Here is a 17,230-nt window from a genome sequence, read left to right as displayed (position 1 = left end):
CCTAAAAGTAAAGTCTAGATTCACCACTGTAACTAGGTGATTGTGTTGTGTATAGTCTGGCCATGGCTTATTGTGTGACGAGAGTAATCTATATCAGAATGTGAGATCTAGGAGCTCTTTAAGAAAAGCAGTAAACGTAAACACATAAGGACTGATTCTGAGTGTAAGCCAAGTGGGTTTGTAGACACATCTCGTGGCTGCCCGGCTCTGGAGGTCTGCATAAAGAGACGGTGACCTGCACTGCTGCTGCTCGCAGGGCAACTCCGATGAAGATCCCCGTCCCCCACCCACCCCCTGATGATAATGGCACATGGCGCACTGCTTCCCTGATACGGCGCTGTATATTTCAAAGTGTTTTTGGAATTCAAGCTAAATTTTGGCGTTAAACCAAAGAGAAAGTGAAGGAGAACATTTAATCAGCCATATCTGCTTTAGAATGACATCTTTAAACCAATAATTGTGAGTTCACTAACTCTGCAAAAGAAACTCCTGCTGTTCACATAACCTGGTCACTCCACACTGAACTCCCTGCTTGGACACTGCAAAAACTTATCACCTTGTTTGAAAGCATTTGTTCTGCCTTTATATTTTCATATACATCAGACTATGGGTTAGGTATGAAATCCTGGCTGTTGGGATGCCACTGTTCAGAATACCAACAGCGGCATCCTGACAGCCAGAATCCCGACACCCATAAGAACGGCTGGTGAGTATTTTCCCTAACCCTACCCTAATCCTCCCTCCCCGGTGCCTAAACCTAACCTCCCCCTCCCCGCACCCTAAACCTAACGCCCCCTCCCCGATGCCTAAACCTAACCTCCCCCCTAGTGCCTAAACCTAACCTCCCCCTCCCTGCACCATAATCTTAACACACTCTCCCCGATGCCTAACCCCTAACCCCGCTACCTAACGCTAACCTCCCCCTAACACCCCAATACTTACCTTCGGGATGGCGACGGTCCAGATACTGGTGCCGGGATCCCGACCGGTATTTAGACCGTTGGCAGCCCGCACACAGGGATGCCGTCTACATCCCAGGACTACATATCTGTACCAATGCCAATCTGCATTTATACCCATTAGTTCTGTCTGAATTACCATTGCTTTTTATCCTCTCACGGCTAACACTGTCTACTTTAGAATTTTCTTTCTGCACCAATAAAATCTTGTAACCAGTGGGTTAAATAATTAATTTCTACATAGGCATATAAGTTGTAACACACAACCTGTGCTATTAAGGTTTGAATAGGACATTGCATTCATGTAGTTCTAGTCTATGCATAGACTGGTCATATTACCTAGGGTGTCAAAAAATTGAGAGGCCCAACTTCTATCTGTCATTAGTAGATGTATAATGAGCCATTTATACCTTATATGGTGTTAGTTGTAGACAGTTAGTTACATTCCAGTAGGGTGACCACTGTAAGTTGTGTAGAGACGCTAAGCATTATGGGTTACTGAGCTTCTACACAAAGGGGCTTTGAAACAGTGTAACATTCCAGGACACGTCATTACTGTATTTCTCTGGGTATATGTTAATGCTTATAGAGCATTTGCTAGAGAAAAGAATGGTCCATGCTATGCTGTATCAATCAGTGCTTGATACCCAGTATGTAAATAATATGGGCTTAATATCCAGAAAGCCAACACCCATACGATGATATATAAATCAAGACCTAGACAAAGGCTCTTCGGCTCGTGCAAGGACCTGAGACTGCAGTACATGGTGCCTGCAATGTATATTGAACTACCTGGGCGTTGTGAAACGAGGGCTCCCAAGATGAAGATGAACATGAACTACATCTTATGTTGAAGATGATGAACTACCGGTGTCATCTGAATACATAGACAAAAGTTGAGTATACTGTAAACTTTGTATGTTAATTGTTTGTTTGTGTCAGGACTGCGACTATTTCAGTACATAAAGATAGATTACTTTTTCCAAAGTTCCTTTGTGGTCGTTGGAGGAGCTATCCTGCTTGCTGGCGTTCTTCACATACAGGGAATAGAGAGTTAAAGTGATTATCTGTTTCCAAAGTGTTGTCAGGTTGTGGGATTCCTAGATTGCTCATTATTTCAAACCTGATTCCATTTGGGTCACATGTTCTGAACTTCCTATGGATCACAGACTTCTAGTATAAAGCCTGTTACTAACTGTGTCTCAATGTCTGTGCAACGTTACTTTCAGGTCTTTCTTGGACTCCTGCCAGATCCCTGCTGTGCCTGTGGGTTGCTGTGGACTTTGTTATATCTCCGCTCATGTTCCAGCTAAACTTCTGATGCCAGTTACCAGCCGCACTGCAGAGCTCAGCATAGCCATTGCCTAAGTATTGCTTTCTGCTCCACTGCTGTGGTTTCACCTTTTGCTGCACTATTTCCTTTGTCTGTTTCCTCTCACTCCTGTGGATATCGAACCCATCTTTGTTACAGTTGTCAACTGCACCGTTACAGTTATCATCACCGCATCGCGGGGCTCAACCCCGTTCTGGATTCTAGTCACGCCTCAGGGCTCAACCCTGTTCCGGAACCACACCGCTTCACAGGGCTCAACCCTGCTTCAACCTTCATTGCATCACGGAGCTCAACCCCGCTCCGGATTGTAGTCACACCGCAGGGCTCAACCCTTTTCCGGAACCACACCGCTTCACAGGGCTCAACCCTGCTTCAACCTTCATTGCATCGCGGGGCTCAACACTGTTCCGGATTCTAGTTACATCACAGGGCTCAACCCTGCTCCGACCTCACCGCATCACAGGGCTCAACCCTGCTCCGAGCTCCCCGCATCACAGGGCTCAACCCTGCTCCAACCTCACAGCATCACAGGGCTCAACCCTGCTCCGTCTTTCACCGCATCACAGGGCTCACTCTGCCCCGGATCTCCATCACTACAGGGTTCCACCCAGGTGAAGCTCCTCTATACCATCCTGAGGTCTTAGCCTCTTACTGGACTCAGGGTTCCCTACCATATTAACTTTTCTGTGTTAAAGACTATATGGGGGGTTTTCTCCTATACTCATTATTGCTTATGTGAACCTCAGTGTTGTTGAGACTTTATGTGAGACGTTGCTATTATATTTCTCCTGTGAATAAATTCTATTTTCTTTTATTCCGTGCTATCAAGATTTCATGAAAAGGTCATTCCTAAAGCCACCCCAGGTTATTGTGCCTAGTAGGCCTGCCTCCTCCCAGGAGTCTCAAGTGTCGGCAGCCGTGACAGTTTGTTACTTGTAAATAAAGTGTGTTAGTTTGTACTCACTCAAATGGTCATGTGTGTAACTATTCATTTGGATCAGAACGAAACCCACTGTTATGCAAATCTCCATCATTATTCTGCTTGTGCACACATATTTACCATCATTGGCATTTCTACAAATTTGCAGCACTGTCTGCATCTCATACAGCATCAACTCCTCCTTCCAGTTTTTCTTCCCCTATTTACCTCATCCACACAATGACCATCTTTTGTTTAAATCCTCCCCTCACTCAGCATCAACATTATCCATTATTCTACCTCCTGTTCCCACCTATATCCTTCCCACTAGTCTCATCCAACTCCTACTTTCGCTCATCTGTCTTCCTTCCTTCCTTCCACCCCTCTGCTTCCCTGCCTCACCTCCCCATTACTCAATTTTCATTCACTTTTCCCCCACCATGGTCCTGTTACCCCACCTTTAAGACCAGCTTCCTCCCTTCTCTCCCTGTCTCCTCGCCTCATCTCCATCCACATCACACAAAACTCCCTCCCTGCCCTCCACCTGCAGTTTCCCTTCCTAGCCCAGGACCCGGCCACATATCTACACTCTCTACATCACTGCTCCAAATGAATCTGACCTCCACACTACAGCAACCCTGATTCTCATCCACATCTCTCCCACAAACTCAGGCCTTCATTCAGAGGCGGCCGTACGGTCTACGACCGCACGGCCGCCTTGATGTTTGTCAAGTGCGCATGCGCACGAGGGAGCCGGCTCCTTCGTGCGCATGCGTGAGACCCGCTACGACCGACAGCGCCAGTCGTAGCGGGTCTCTTCCCAAAGGGGGCGAGCTGTCGATGTTGATTGACAGCTCGTCCCATTTGGAAGGCGGGCCGGGGGGGTGGCAGCCCAAATGGAGACGTTCCCATGGGAACGCCTACCGTTTGGGGGAGGCCCCACTGACATCACTAGTGATGTCAGCGGAGAGCTTCCGGCTCTGACAGAGCCAGAAGCTCTCCGGGGCTTACAACAAGTGAGACCCTACCCCAGGGTCTCGTCGTAAGCGACCATCACCCCAGCGGTCATTAGAGCTGTGGGTGTAAACCCACAGCCTAACGACCGAAACAGAGCCGGGCGGTCAGGATGCAAGCGGCCGCCCAGTTTCTGAGTGACCGCTTGCATCCTCCGACCGCCTCTGAATGAGGCCCTCAGTCCCCCTCTCCTGTGCCCTCTGGAATGCCAGATCGGTCTGTAAAAAACTGGTCCCCACCCGTGACCTTCCCATCGACCAACTCCCTGAGGGGTCTATTTACTAAGGCTTGGATGGAGATAAAGTGAACTGAGATAAGGTACCAGCCAATCAACTCCTAATTGCCATTTTTAAAACACAGCCTATGACATGACAGTAAGGAGCTGATTGGCTGGCACCTTATCTCTGTTCACTTTATCTCCATCCAAGGCTTAGTAAATAGACCTCAAATAATCATATATTTGCACCAGGCATCTATTATAGAAAAACCAATGCTGTCTGGAATTCTCTGATTTGCTGGGTAATCATATATTTGCACCAGGCATCTATTATAGAAAAACCAATGCTGTCTGGAATTCTCTGATTTGCTGGGTATACTGTCTTTAATTAATATCTGTAAACTCCGGAGTAACTTTATATTTAATTATTTAGTCAGATCTTATCTCCTAGCTTCATGGGATGCTGTTTTGGCTCTGCTTGTTTGTATTAGATTTTATGACTTGTATCTGGTGTGGGTGAGGGTATTGAGGGTGGGTGTAATCAGTGACTGCACAATATAATCAGTAGGTCACAAGGCTTTAGGCTTGTACAAGGCTGCTAGGTTTTATTTCAAAGTGGGTTTTTTTCTAAGTGGGACTACATGTACAGCATAATTTAAAGAGTTAGTCAGGAGTTAAGCAAGAGGACGACATTTTAAAAGAACTCTCTAAAACTTGGGGAAAAAACAAAGGATCTTCTGAGCTTCTGGAAACCCTGCTACTCAGCCACCAGCTTCCATTATAACCTGGACACTCTTTTTGCCAACACCCTGCAAGCAACTACCTGCTTACTTAAAATTTAATACTTGTATGTTTGTTTCTTCTCTACAATGTTTAAATCATTCCAATACCACTGTCAAATTATCTTTATACCACTGTAGTATCTGCCATTGTTTCACACCTATACCTTTTATTTATTTTTTAATATATTCATACTTTATACTAATTCTCAAGTCTTACAACTTGAACACCTCAACTCCTTTTTTGGTTATAATATACTATTGTAGTTGTGCCTTTACATCTTCCAGCACTGTTCTTCCTTTTATCTGATTTTGACCTTTGACCTGTACTGCTCCCTCATCTCACACTCATTACTACTACTGACTTCCCCCCCCCCAACTGCCTCATCTACACATTATCTCTTTTCTTCTACTCCTCCCTCACTCAGCTGCTACATTATTTTCTCCTCTACCACCAGTTTTCATCTCATTCCTCCATCCATAGTCCCCTCTACGTTCTCCCCCTCCTTCCCCTCCCCTGTCTCTCTTCATCACATATAAGTCTCTCCACTGCATCTCCCACAACTCCAGTATTATTCACTTCTCTTCCACCATGGTCCTGCTGCACCACCACTAAACTCTGCACCCTCTCTTTTCTCCAAGTTACCTATCCTTCCCCCTCCCCACACCACACTAAACCTCCACCTTACCCACCACCTGCTGTCACCCTTCCTCATTCAGAAGCCAGCCACATAACCCCACACTCCTTATCCTCCTTCTCTAGATCAATATCACCTCCACACTACATCAACCCTAATAATGTCAGTCTCTTCTCGCCTCTTAACTTTGTCCCTCTCTCCTGTTCCCTCTGGAAAGCCAGTTTTGTCTATAATAAACTGGTCTCCGTTCATGAGCACTTCATCTGCAATGCCTTGATTCTCCTTGCCATCACCAAACCCTGGCTATACCCCTCTGACACCACTGCTCCTGCAAAATTTCTCCATCACGTGGCTTCCTGGCTCTTAATCTTCAAATGGGCCCTCAAGACCCATTTCTTCCTCAATGCTCTCCAGCGCTCAACCTAACCCATTACTCTATGCTCCTTCCTCACTATCTAGCCCATGTGTGTCACCCCTGTTTGTCTGACCCTCCCCTCAGAATGTAAGCTCTCACGAGCAGGGCCCTCTTTCCTCACGTGCTTCTTCTTGCCTTACTTTTACTTTCATTTACAATGGCACCTAAAACTGATTACTGACACCCTGCTGCTTATTTAGGTGTTAGGCAGCATTGTTTATAAATCATATACTTGTCCTGCATTGTCTGTACTGTTAATAATTGTTGTCTTGTGTGCTCATTTGTTTCTGTACCTTGTAAGGCGCTGCGGAACCCTTGTGGCGCCATATAAATAAAGGATAATAATAATAATCTCCTAGCCAACAAAACCTGGATTTCCCACTATAACACCACATCTCCTGCAGCTCTATCCTCTGGGAGCCTTACGTCCTCTCACACACCCAGGTCCAGTGGTGGAGTTGGGGTAGTTCTATCCTCCGGTTACTCCAGCTCATACGCTGGAATGGGCAGCCCGACAAGAGCAGAGTTAGAAGCAGCGGAAGCCAGACAGCGCTGGAAATCCCGATCGTGGATAGGTAAGTATCTACTAACCTAACCCCCTAACCCTAACCCTCCTTAGGGGTGCCTAACCCTAACATCCCCCCCAAGTGCCTAACCCTAATCCCCCCTCTAAGTGCCTAACCCTAACCACCCCCTTCCCCACTGCCTAAACCTAAGTCCCCCGGGGGGGTGCCTAACCCTAAGTCCCCCCGGGGGTGCCTAACTCTAACCCTCCCTCCCCCTAGCCTAACCGTAACCCTCCCGGGGGGGTGCCTAACCCTAAGTCCCCCACGGGTGCCCTAAACCTAACCCCGCGCGGCTTTCCGCTCGCGGCGCCCGGCATCACTACGATCGGGATGCCGGGCACCGGTCTCCCGGCGTCGGGGAAATGTGGGCGTCTACATCTAGACGCCCGGCATTTCACCCTTGCCGGGATATGACAGTCGGGAAGCCGGCTGCCGGTATTTAGGCAGTCGGCTTCCCGATTGCTTCCCCATACGCTCTGAAAAGCTCAGATCTTCCCATCCTCAACTTAGGTGACTTCAATATCCCTATCGATGCTTACTCTCACATCATCATTTGGTCTCTCCCAATGAACCTCCTCACCCTCCCATGTGAATGGACTCTCACTTGATATGGTATTTACTCACCGCTGTGATATTTCTGATGTTCGTGTCAATAGGCCATACCCCCTCGTGACAAAATGCCGGGAATCGCGGACATTTAGATAGGGGGTGGAGCCAAATGACAAAATTATCAGATAATCACGTCATAAAGCCCTGCCCCCTCCCGCCGACCGCAAATTCACGGTAAGATTCTCCCCATTTTGCCTTCTTCACTAGGAAAAATGAGAGTCTCCCACAGGTTCTGGGAGAGCAGGCAATTATGCCAGAGACCCTGCAAGGAAAAAGCTGTGTGGCAGGGTGCCCTCAGGGCAGTGACTGCACCACTCCCTCAGCCTTGCACCCTGGGCCGGAATCAACTGCTGCACATCCCCTGGATGTCACAAACTTTATGCAAAGTCATTTATTGCAGCAATAACAAATAAAATCACTTTATTGCTGCCATTAAACTCAATAATGTGATAATGTCCTGGGGCGGTATGAGTTATCTTAATGCTTTATCTGACCAAGTACTGTAGTTGTGTGTATGCCTACTTATGCTGTAAACAGGAAAGCAAAGATTTTGACTTTCAGTTCTACGTGGTAAATACAATTACAGTTTAAAATACACAAAAAGTATTTTAAAACATTCAGGTCATGATCCTAATGTTCTTACCCGGACAATATCTGGAGTAGGAGGCAGGGGCTTCCTTGTAACTGAATAAAGGAAACAACAATACAGGCAGAATAGGTTAACACAAGAGACACATTCAAGCATGTATAGGCAATATATAATAGCTTAATAATGTCACAATATATAATGGCATAATCATTTTCACATTATTTCTTAATGTCTTCAATTTAATTCCCTTGACACAAGCAGCGGCATCACACTACCTTCAATTTCCAGGGGGTCTGCTAGACTGAAATGTGAACATGTTCTCAATCCCACTAATCAACAAGCAGGTTTCTAGGGACTGCAATGGGAGCCAGATAGGGCTGCTGTCATAGCAGGGGAGTGACTTTCCATTGGAAGCTCTCTCTCTGCTAATCACATGATAGACAGGTAGGCCCTTCCAGGGGGAGAACATACCTTCCCTGAGATTGCCTGTCCAACATATGCTTAGCAGGGAGCGCTTCAAATGGGAAGTCACTGCCACTGCTGGGCACTACAGGCCCTGCAGGTGGGAGATTTTACTGCTGCAGCCCCAAGGTAAAATCTGCCACTGCTTGCTACTAAATTTTACATGCTGAAATGTAGGGATAGCGTAGTATTCCAACAGTTAATATGTAAAACAGCCTGAATGAAGGCTGTGAAACAAAAAGGTAACATTCAGAATGTCAGCCTGGACAGAATGTTGACAGTCAGCATGTCGACAATGGACCCGATTCAGATCCGCATGCAAAGGCCATCATCCCAGCTGCAACGTCTCACAAATCGCAATTGCGAAAATATGACTCACTCGCTGTCCAGTGCTTAGAGCAGCTCACTGAAAGCATCCCACATCCGCCGCTCAAGCACAAAACCGGAAACATCGAACACAGAATAGGCGGCCATCAGCCTTCTCAGTAAGTCTAAGATGCCGCAGACATAGCGGGTCTCCAGACACGCAGAGGGCTCTTCTGCTGCGAGCAAGGATGCAGGTGCTAATTTATGGAGGTCCAGAAAACAGTGTTTTAACGGTTCAACACGCCTGCGTTTCTCTAACCACTCAGTTACCTCCCCACTCACTTTGCGAGTGAATCCTATGTGTGTGTCTGATCGCAAAACAATTAGTTTCAAATAAAACACTATCTCTGGATGTCGCTATGCCTGCTCGCACAGGAGACAGGCATGGAAGGCACCGCTCTCTTCCTGCTGTCTACCTCGGTGCACTGGGCTAAACGTATAACTTTCCCTCTTTCACATAACTGAAATTCGACATAAAGAGCCCACCAGAAACAACATTTGTCTTCACCTGGACAGGTCTCATCACCAGGTTTGCTTCATCTGTCCCAGCAGGTCTTTTTATATAAATACAGCAATATCCTGATGGCGAAAAGCGTCAATATTTTTCTACTGCTTTACTAAATAGAGCCCTATGTCAAAAAGTTCTACCTGTGCTCCAATTATTTTTAAACCTATCACGGGTCTGTATCTAGACAGCTTAGTGCCCTGGACAGGCTGGGCACTGTCCCCTCCCCCTAGCTGTTCCATTACCTCCTATTATAAACACTGTATGGAACAGAAGCCACAAGTGTAGTTGGTGGAAAGACTGTGGAAAGATGGCACTGCACAGTAGCATTGGCTCTGGCACTGTGATAGGGTCTTTGCTCTCTTCTGTACATTTATCACCGGAAGTATGGCGCCGTAGAGGAGCAGAGGGATCCAGCGCACCACGCAAGAGATACATTTCACCTTAGAGCAGGGCTCGCCAAGTCCCGGGGGCCAGGTCGCCATTGCGACTAAAATTTTAGTCCTGGCGACCAGATTTTACAAGAGACAGGTACTGTGAAAAATAAAGCTAATTGAAAAAGAAATGTTACAAAGCACTCCTATTGGTGGTTACTGGAGTGGACGGGATGCTGCAGGCCTGTTGCAAGGAGGAATGGATGCCCGCCATAATTAATCACTGTGGCACCTCCCTTGCGCCCGCGGGGAGGTGCCTCACTACCGGCGTGGAAGTGGAGAATGACCACGGAAAGCTGCAACACCATTGCAGAGGAGTGTGACCGCCGGGAGCTGAATTATTACCGATGCTTTGAAGGAGAGTGATTGCGGGTAGCTACAGCACTGCCAGTGGGAGCACCAGTTTTGCCAGCAGCAAAGGAAGACAGTGACCACCATAGCATTGCCGATTGGGGAGTAGAGTGACAGTTGGGGAGCTGCATCACTACCAGCATAAGGGTAGAGAGTTACCAATGGGAGCTGCAACACTGCCAAAGAGGAGAAATGTGTGACCAGGGGAGCTGCATCACTACCGGCATGGAGAAGAGTGACTGCGGGTAGCTGCAGCACTGCTAGCAGCAGAGGAAGACAGTGACCACCAGTGGAAGATAGTATCCTCCAGGGAGCTGTACAAAGCTGGTGAGTATGTGGTTTCATTACAATGACCACCCACTATAATACTGTTATTAATTGAAAGCATTCCTGTGTGGCACACTGAATTGGGGGCACTTGTGTGTGGTGAGCTTCTGTTTGTATGTGGGGCTCTCCTTTCTGGCATGCTGTGAATTGGGGGCACTCGTGTCGAGCCCTGCCTTAGAGAGACTTTAATTCAGAGAGTGGCTAGCCTGAAGTATTTCTATAAGCATGAGCTGGAGTTGGAAGCTTCTTGCAGATCTTTAGAAATAGCTTATATCTCAGATAATTTAGATTCAACTAGAGAGGCTTGGCTGGCTGCCCAGAAAGCATGGAAGGACTGTTTAATGGACAAGGCACAATATAAATTATTACTTAATTCACACTTGCAATACGCATCAGGAGATAGACCTGGGTCTTATTTGGCTAACCTGGCAAGGGCCCAGTGCTCGTTGAATACGGTGGTAGAAATTGTTGGCTCTGACAATGCTGCCCATGTGCGGACTCCAGATATCGCAGCGGAGTTTGTCAGATATTATCATCAACTATATAGTTCTAGATTACTTTATACTCAACAGGAATTGCGTAATTTCTTGCAGAATATATCCCTTCCAACACTTTCCCCAGAGGCAAGGGAGTTTTTAGACTCCCCTATAACTCTAGATAAAATCGAATTGGCCATAAATTCCTTTCCCATTGGTAAAGCTCCAGGGGTCGATGGGATTCCTCTGGAGCTATATAAAAAACATTAAAAACATGTATGTGCCGCAATTGTTTGAACTCTTTAACCAAATTTATGAGAATAATACCCTTCCGCGTTCCATGTCAGAGGCCTTAATAATTGTTTTGGCTAAACCAGACACTAAGCGGACTGATTCGTAAATCCCCATATCACTTCTCCCCACGGACGTAAAAATACTTGCAAAAGTCATGGCCTCCAGGAATAATCAGGTTATAACCCAGTTAATTCATTCCGACCAAAAAGGTTTCATGCCAGGTAAGTCCACCTCGGTTAATCTTCTTCGCTTATTTACACAGTTACAGGTCTCCCATGGAGATGCCCAGACCTCTATTATTGTATTGGTAGATGCCGCCACGTTTTTGTGGGAGTCTATGGACTGCTTTGGCATTGGTGGGGATATATCAAGTGGGTCAAGTTACTATATTCAACTCTGGTAGCGAGAGTATCTGTGAATGGCTTAATTTTATTGTCCTTCTCACTTTTTAGGGGAACGTGGCAGGGTTGCCCCCTCTCACCCATTCTATTTGCTATGGCCATAGAGCCCCAAGTGTGTATGATTAGAGCCAGTCCTGACATCTTTGGGTTCCAGCTGAGTTCCAGGGTTGATAAAATCGCACTATGGACCTCGCTCTGAATGACAGCGGCCGCATGTAAAAAATTATCCGGCCTCCTGGCGCTCGCTAGGCTGTGGGTTACCACCCACAGCCTTAGCAAGTGACCAGGTAGGGTCTCATCTGCCTCAAGGCCCAGAGAGCTTTCGGCTCTATTAGAGCCGGAAGCTCTCCCACTGACATCACTGGTGATGTCAGTGTGGCCGCCCACAAACGGCAAGCGTTCGCTTGGGAATGCCTGTTTCTGAAACCACCCCCCCGCCACGCCTACAAAACGGGGCGAGCTGTTGATCAACATCAACAGCCGCCCCTTTTGTAGTGTGCCCCGGAGCGAGAGAATTTCTCTCTCACTCCGGGGCTTGCGCACGAGCAGTGCGGCCGCTGTGTGTGCGCACAGCCAAACATCGACCTGCTTGCGAGCGGGTCTGAATGAGGTCCTATATGCTGACGATATCTATTAATCTTTATTATGAAATATGATACTGTATACTCTATGCCTTATACTCTATGCCTTATATCCTAAATATCACTGATTCATTTGGCAAGTACTAAGTGTTACTGATGCATTGGGATAAATGTATTCTTCCCCTCAGAGGAACCTGTCCCAGTAATCCCCTTATAAATCTTCCATTGAAATGGGTGGATTAATTTAAATATTTAGGGGTTTGGATATCCAATGTTCCTCAATGATATGTGTCACTTCATATTATTCCGCAAGTAGATTATCTCAGATCCTGTATTGCATTATGGGGAAAACTACCTTTAACTTTAACGGGCAAAGTTTATCTTGTCAAAATGGTTCTACAGCCTAAGCTTTTATATGTGCTCCAGCACTCCCCGGTATATATCCCTCAGAAGGTCTTTAAACATATTGAGGGATTACTATGTTCATTAATTTGGGTCAATAAAATAGTTAGTATTAAGTTGGACACTCTAACTAGACCCCGTGACTCTGGATGTTTGGCGCTTCCCCTTTTTAAATTCTATCACTACGCCGCGCAGTTAGCGCACCTATGGGAATGGATTAATGACAATACAGCTGACACCTTACCTGCCCTTTTACTAGCACAATCCTCATCAGGACTGTCACCCTCACAGCTACTTTTAAGTAATAATTTACAGGTAGTTAATACCCCACTGGTCAGACAGGCTATTCTTATCTGGATGCACATGAGAAATATGTTAATGTGGCTAGAAAAACAGAGAATAAATACTTTGATATCTGGGCAAGATGGCTAGGCTCGCCTTACTATCAGGGGGGTATCTAGATTTAATATGTATATTACTGGTGGAGTAAGATAGATATGTCTTTGCGTATGCAGCAGAATTTTTTGTGCATCCTTTCCCAGCTGAATGTTCCTAACCTATACCTGGATTGTAAGCCACACTATTTGTGCTCTGTAATGACTATGATTTTGTATGTTATTTAAAGTACTTCACATTTGTTAATTGTGTAGTTAAGAATTTAGACCACACATGATGTACCGGTATATATTTATCTCTCTTTTATTTCATACCAATATGCTTATTAATATTTATATTATGTTTTATTCTGTTTTAATTATTTTATGTATGTTTCAAAATGCAATAAAAATTATTGGATAAAAAAAAAGGGGGGGGGGGTTTGGTGAGGAGCAGGGGCCTGCTTCATGGTGGTGGGCCCCACTGCACATGGCTCTTCCAGTCCTTAAATATGTACGGGCAACTGTCTTCCTAGCCGCGGGGGGGGGTTAGGTCTATGGCACCCCGGGGAGACTTAGGGTTTGGCATCCTCCCGGGAAGGTTAGGGATAGGCTAGGGGAAGGGGAGGTTAGGGTAAGGCACGCCTGGGGGGGAGATTAGGGACAGGCACCCCCCCGGGACGGTTAGGTGTAGGGTGCGGGGAGGGGGGGTTAGGTTTAGGCACTAATGGAGGGAGGTTAGGGTTAGGAACTAGGGGGAGGTTAGGCACCCCTAAAGGAGGGTTAGGGCCGGCGATACAATCCCATTCCCCTTAAAACACCACTAGTCAAGATAATGTTCACATCTTGTGAATGTTATTCATAGAAAGTTTATTGAGACAGCTTGTTATTAGGTTTCAGTCATCTTTTAACTGCAGCAATATAGATTTTGTGAAAGATGATACAAGCATACAAGTGGTACATGTATGAGCTCATTGAAAACTACTTACTATCTCCAAAGATATTATATTCTTCACAGCCTGGAGCCAATTTGTCTGTTTGTCTGCAGCACTGATACACACCGTCTGCCCATAACTGAGGGTGGTATTTGGACAAAATGTAGTTGTTGTTTTTTATTTCTAGAAAGGAACATAAGTTGTTTACTAAATTGGACACCAACATGTTTAAGAATGAGGAAATACATATACTTCATTTCTAGATTTACTGCTAGCACCATATGTGCACTGGCCTCACTAGGGGTGTGCTGGCTGCACTCGGTGACACCATCCGAGTGGGTGACACCAAAATAGCAGAGCTGCTCTGCTATTTTGGTGTCACCCCATGGGATGGTGTCACCGTGATATGGAGAGAGGCAGGGAGGGATGTGGGCTGCCCTAGCAGCTGCAGGAGCGCTGGGGAAGCCCACTGTGTGCCGAGAATGGGAGGCGGTAACGCCCCCAAGATCGGCACACATAAGGGGGCGTGGCTTTGTGAGAAGTTCACGCCCCTTTCCACAAAGTCATGCCCCCTTTCGAGTGCGCGCCTACGGTGCACAATACAGCTACTCCTGCCGCACCGGGTTCCATGGAGGTTCAGTGACGCCTCTGCATATGTGCCATTGATAGCTGAGAACTACACATACAAGGACTCAACATTTAAGTCTCTTCTTATCATGTATCTAATTAAATATAATTAGAATTAAATATTATATATGCACACAGTTAGGTTCATATATATTTGGACACTGACACAATTTTCATAATTTTGTCTCTGTTCGCCACCACAATGGATTTGAAATGAAAAAATGGCAATTTAAGTGCAGACTGTCAGCTTTAATGCAAGGGGTTGAACAAAAATATTGTATGAAATGTTTATGAATCGCATCCATTTTTATACACAGTCCCTTATTCAAAGCCTCAAATGTAATTCGACAAATTAACATAATCTTAAATAAAATGTTGATTTTTAATACTTTGTGGGGAATCCTTTGCAGATTTTGTATTCCCATCATTCTGGTAGAGGATGATCTTAGCTTCATCTGTCCATTGAATGCTGTTACAGAACTGAGCTTCTTTAGATGGTTTTGGCAAAGTTTAAATTGGCCTTTTTATTCTTGAGGCTTATGAATGGTTTGCACCTTGCGGTGAAGCCTCTGTGTTAGCTCTCGTGAAGTCTTCTCTTTATGGCAGACTTGGATAATGATACGCCTACCTCCTGGAGAGTGTTCTTCACTTGGCTGCATGTTGTGAAGGTGTTTTTCTTTACCATGGAAAGTATCCAGTGATCATCCACCACTGTTGTCTTCCGTGGATGTCCGTGGATGTCCAGGCCTTTTTCTGTTGCCGAGCTCACCAGTGTGTTCTTTTTTCTCAGAATGTTCCAAACTGTTGATTTGGCCTCTCCTAAGGTTCCCATTATCTCTCCGATGGATTTTTATTGTTTTTGTAGCCTAAATATGGCCTGTTTCATTTACATTGAGAGCTCCTTTAACTGAATGTTGAGTTCACAGCAAAAGCTTCCAAATACAAATAGTCTGCACTTTAAAACAAAACATCTTCATTATATAACTGTAACTTGACTATGTTTTGGTAAATAGTTGAAATAACCCAAAAAATGTGTATATGGAGCTAATATATATACATATATATATACATATATATACATGTACATATATATACATATATATATAATATGAGATATGGTAAGAACTTACCCTTGTTATCTCTATTTCTACGAAGTCCATAGGGTTCCACAGGATACCTTGGGTATAGGTGTGACGTCAGTCGCAGGGCACCAAAGAGTTAAGCTTTCAGCCTCCCAGGATGCACTAGGTCCCCCTCCTATACCCCGCCCCCGGGCCAAGGCACCTCAGTTAGTTACCAAGCCATAGGCCGGAGGAGGAGAAGGAAGAGAGAGAACAAAGATCTGGACACATACAAGAATCACATTCTCACCAGAGGGAGACGGAAAACCGGTGACCAGAGCAAAGCCCATCTGCAGCACAGGTGCGACAGGGCGGGAGTCCTGTGGAACCCTATGGACTTCGTAGAAATAGAGATAACAAGGGTAAGTTCTTACCATATCTCATATTTTCTACTTCAGGGTCCATAGGGTATCCACAGGATACCTTGGGGATGTCCCAAAGCAGTATCCTTTAAGGGTGGGGACGCTCCTGTGCAGAAAGGAGAATCCGCCGCCCGAAGGAAGCATCCTGAGAGGCGAAGGTGTCAAACCTGTAATACCTCACGAAGGTATGGACAGAAGACCACGTAGCAGCCTTGCAGATCTGAACTGCCGAGGCACCACGTCGAGCTGCCACGAAGGACCCACAGACCTAGTGGAATGAGCCTTCAGAGAAGGAGGGACCGGTAGGCCTTCATGAAGATAAGCTTCAGAAATAGCCATACGGATCCAGGCTGCCAAAGTTTGTTTTGAAGCAGGCCAACCCTTTTTACGGAAGCCATAGAGGACAAACAAAGCGTCCGACTTCCTAAACGAAGAAGTGCAGTCAACATAAGTCTTTAAGGCCCGCACAACATCCAAAGAGGCCTCACCCACGGAAAGACCCGGTGAGTTAAAGGCCGGAACAACTATTTCCTCGTTAACATGAAACTGGGAAACAACTTTGGGAAGAAACTCGGGCCGAGTGCGGAGCACTGCCCTGTTCCCATGAAAAACCAAGAAAGGGGGTCTACAAGAAAGAGCCCCTAACTCAGAAAAACGTCTGGCCGAAGCAATGGCCAGAAGGGAAACAGGGAGACCGGAGGGAACAGATATGCGAACCGGAACGTCCACCGGACGGACAGAGCATCCACCAGAGACGCCCCTTCGTCTCTTGTGCAAGACCCGTACACCGGCAACTTGTTGTTGTGCCGGGACGCCATGAGGTCGATTTCTGGAAGACCCCACCTGTCCACCAGTAGTTGAAAAACGTCCGGGTGCAGGGACCATTCCCCTGGATGAACGTCCTGGCGACTTAGAAAGTCCGCCTCCCAATTTAGCACTCCCGGGATGAAGACCGCTGATATGGCCGGAAGATGGCGCTCCGCCCAAACCAGGATCCGAGAGACCTCTACGAGAGCCGCCCGACTGCGAGTTCCTCCTTGCCTGTTTATGTAGGCCACGGTGGTAGCGTTGTCCGACTGGACCTGCACCGGGAGACCCTGGAGAAACCGCTCTGCCTGCAGGAGAGCATTGAAGACCGCACGGAGTTCCAAGATATTTATTGGAAGCTCCGCTT

The 17,230-nt window shown here is 46.3% G+C and overlaps 1 protein-coding gene across 3 annotated transcripts in view; it reads right to left on the bottom strand.

Annotated features, from left to right (window-relative positions):
- Window positions 1–17,230, bottom strand: part of TEC (tec protein tyrosine kinase) — a 162,267-nt gene that overhangs the window by 36,227 nt on the left and 108,810 nt on the right. For all 3 annotated transcript variants that reach the window (XM_088475251.1, XM_088475252.1, XM_088475249.1), the window contains 2 exons: window positions 14,001–14,129; window positions 8,093–8,133 (listed from right to left, as the gene is read on the bottom strand). In XM_088475251.1, the coding sequence (XP_088331377.1) occupies window positions 8,093–8,133; window positions 14,001–14,129 (170 nt within the window). The remainder of the gene's footprint in view (window positions 1–8,092; window positions 8,134–14,000; window positions 14,130–17,230) is intronic.

Source organism: Taudactylus pleione, unplaced genomic scaffold, assembly GCF_031769625.1.
Source record: "Taudactylus pleione unplaced genomic scaffold, aTauple2 ptg000169l, whole genome shotgun sequence".
Taxonomy (NCBI): domain Eukaryota; kingdom Metazoa; phylum Chordata; class Amphibia; order Anura; family Myobatrachidae; genus Taudactylus; species Taudactylus pleione.
Note: the sequence above shows the minus strand (reverse complement) of the source record. Positions and strands in the feature narration are given on the sequence as shown.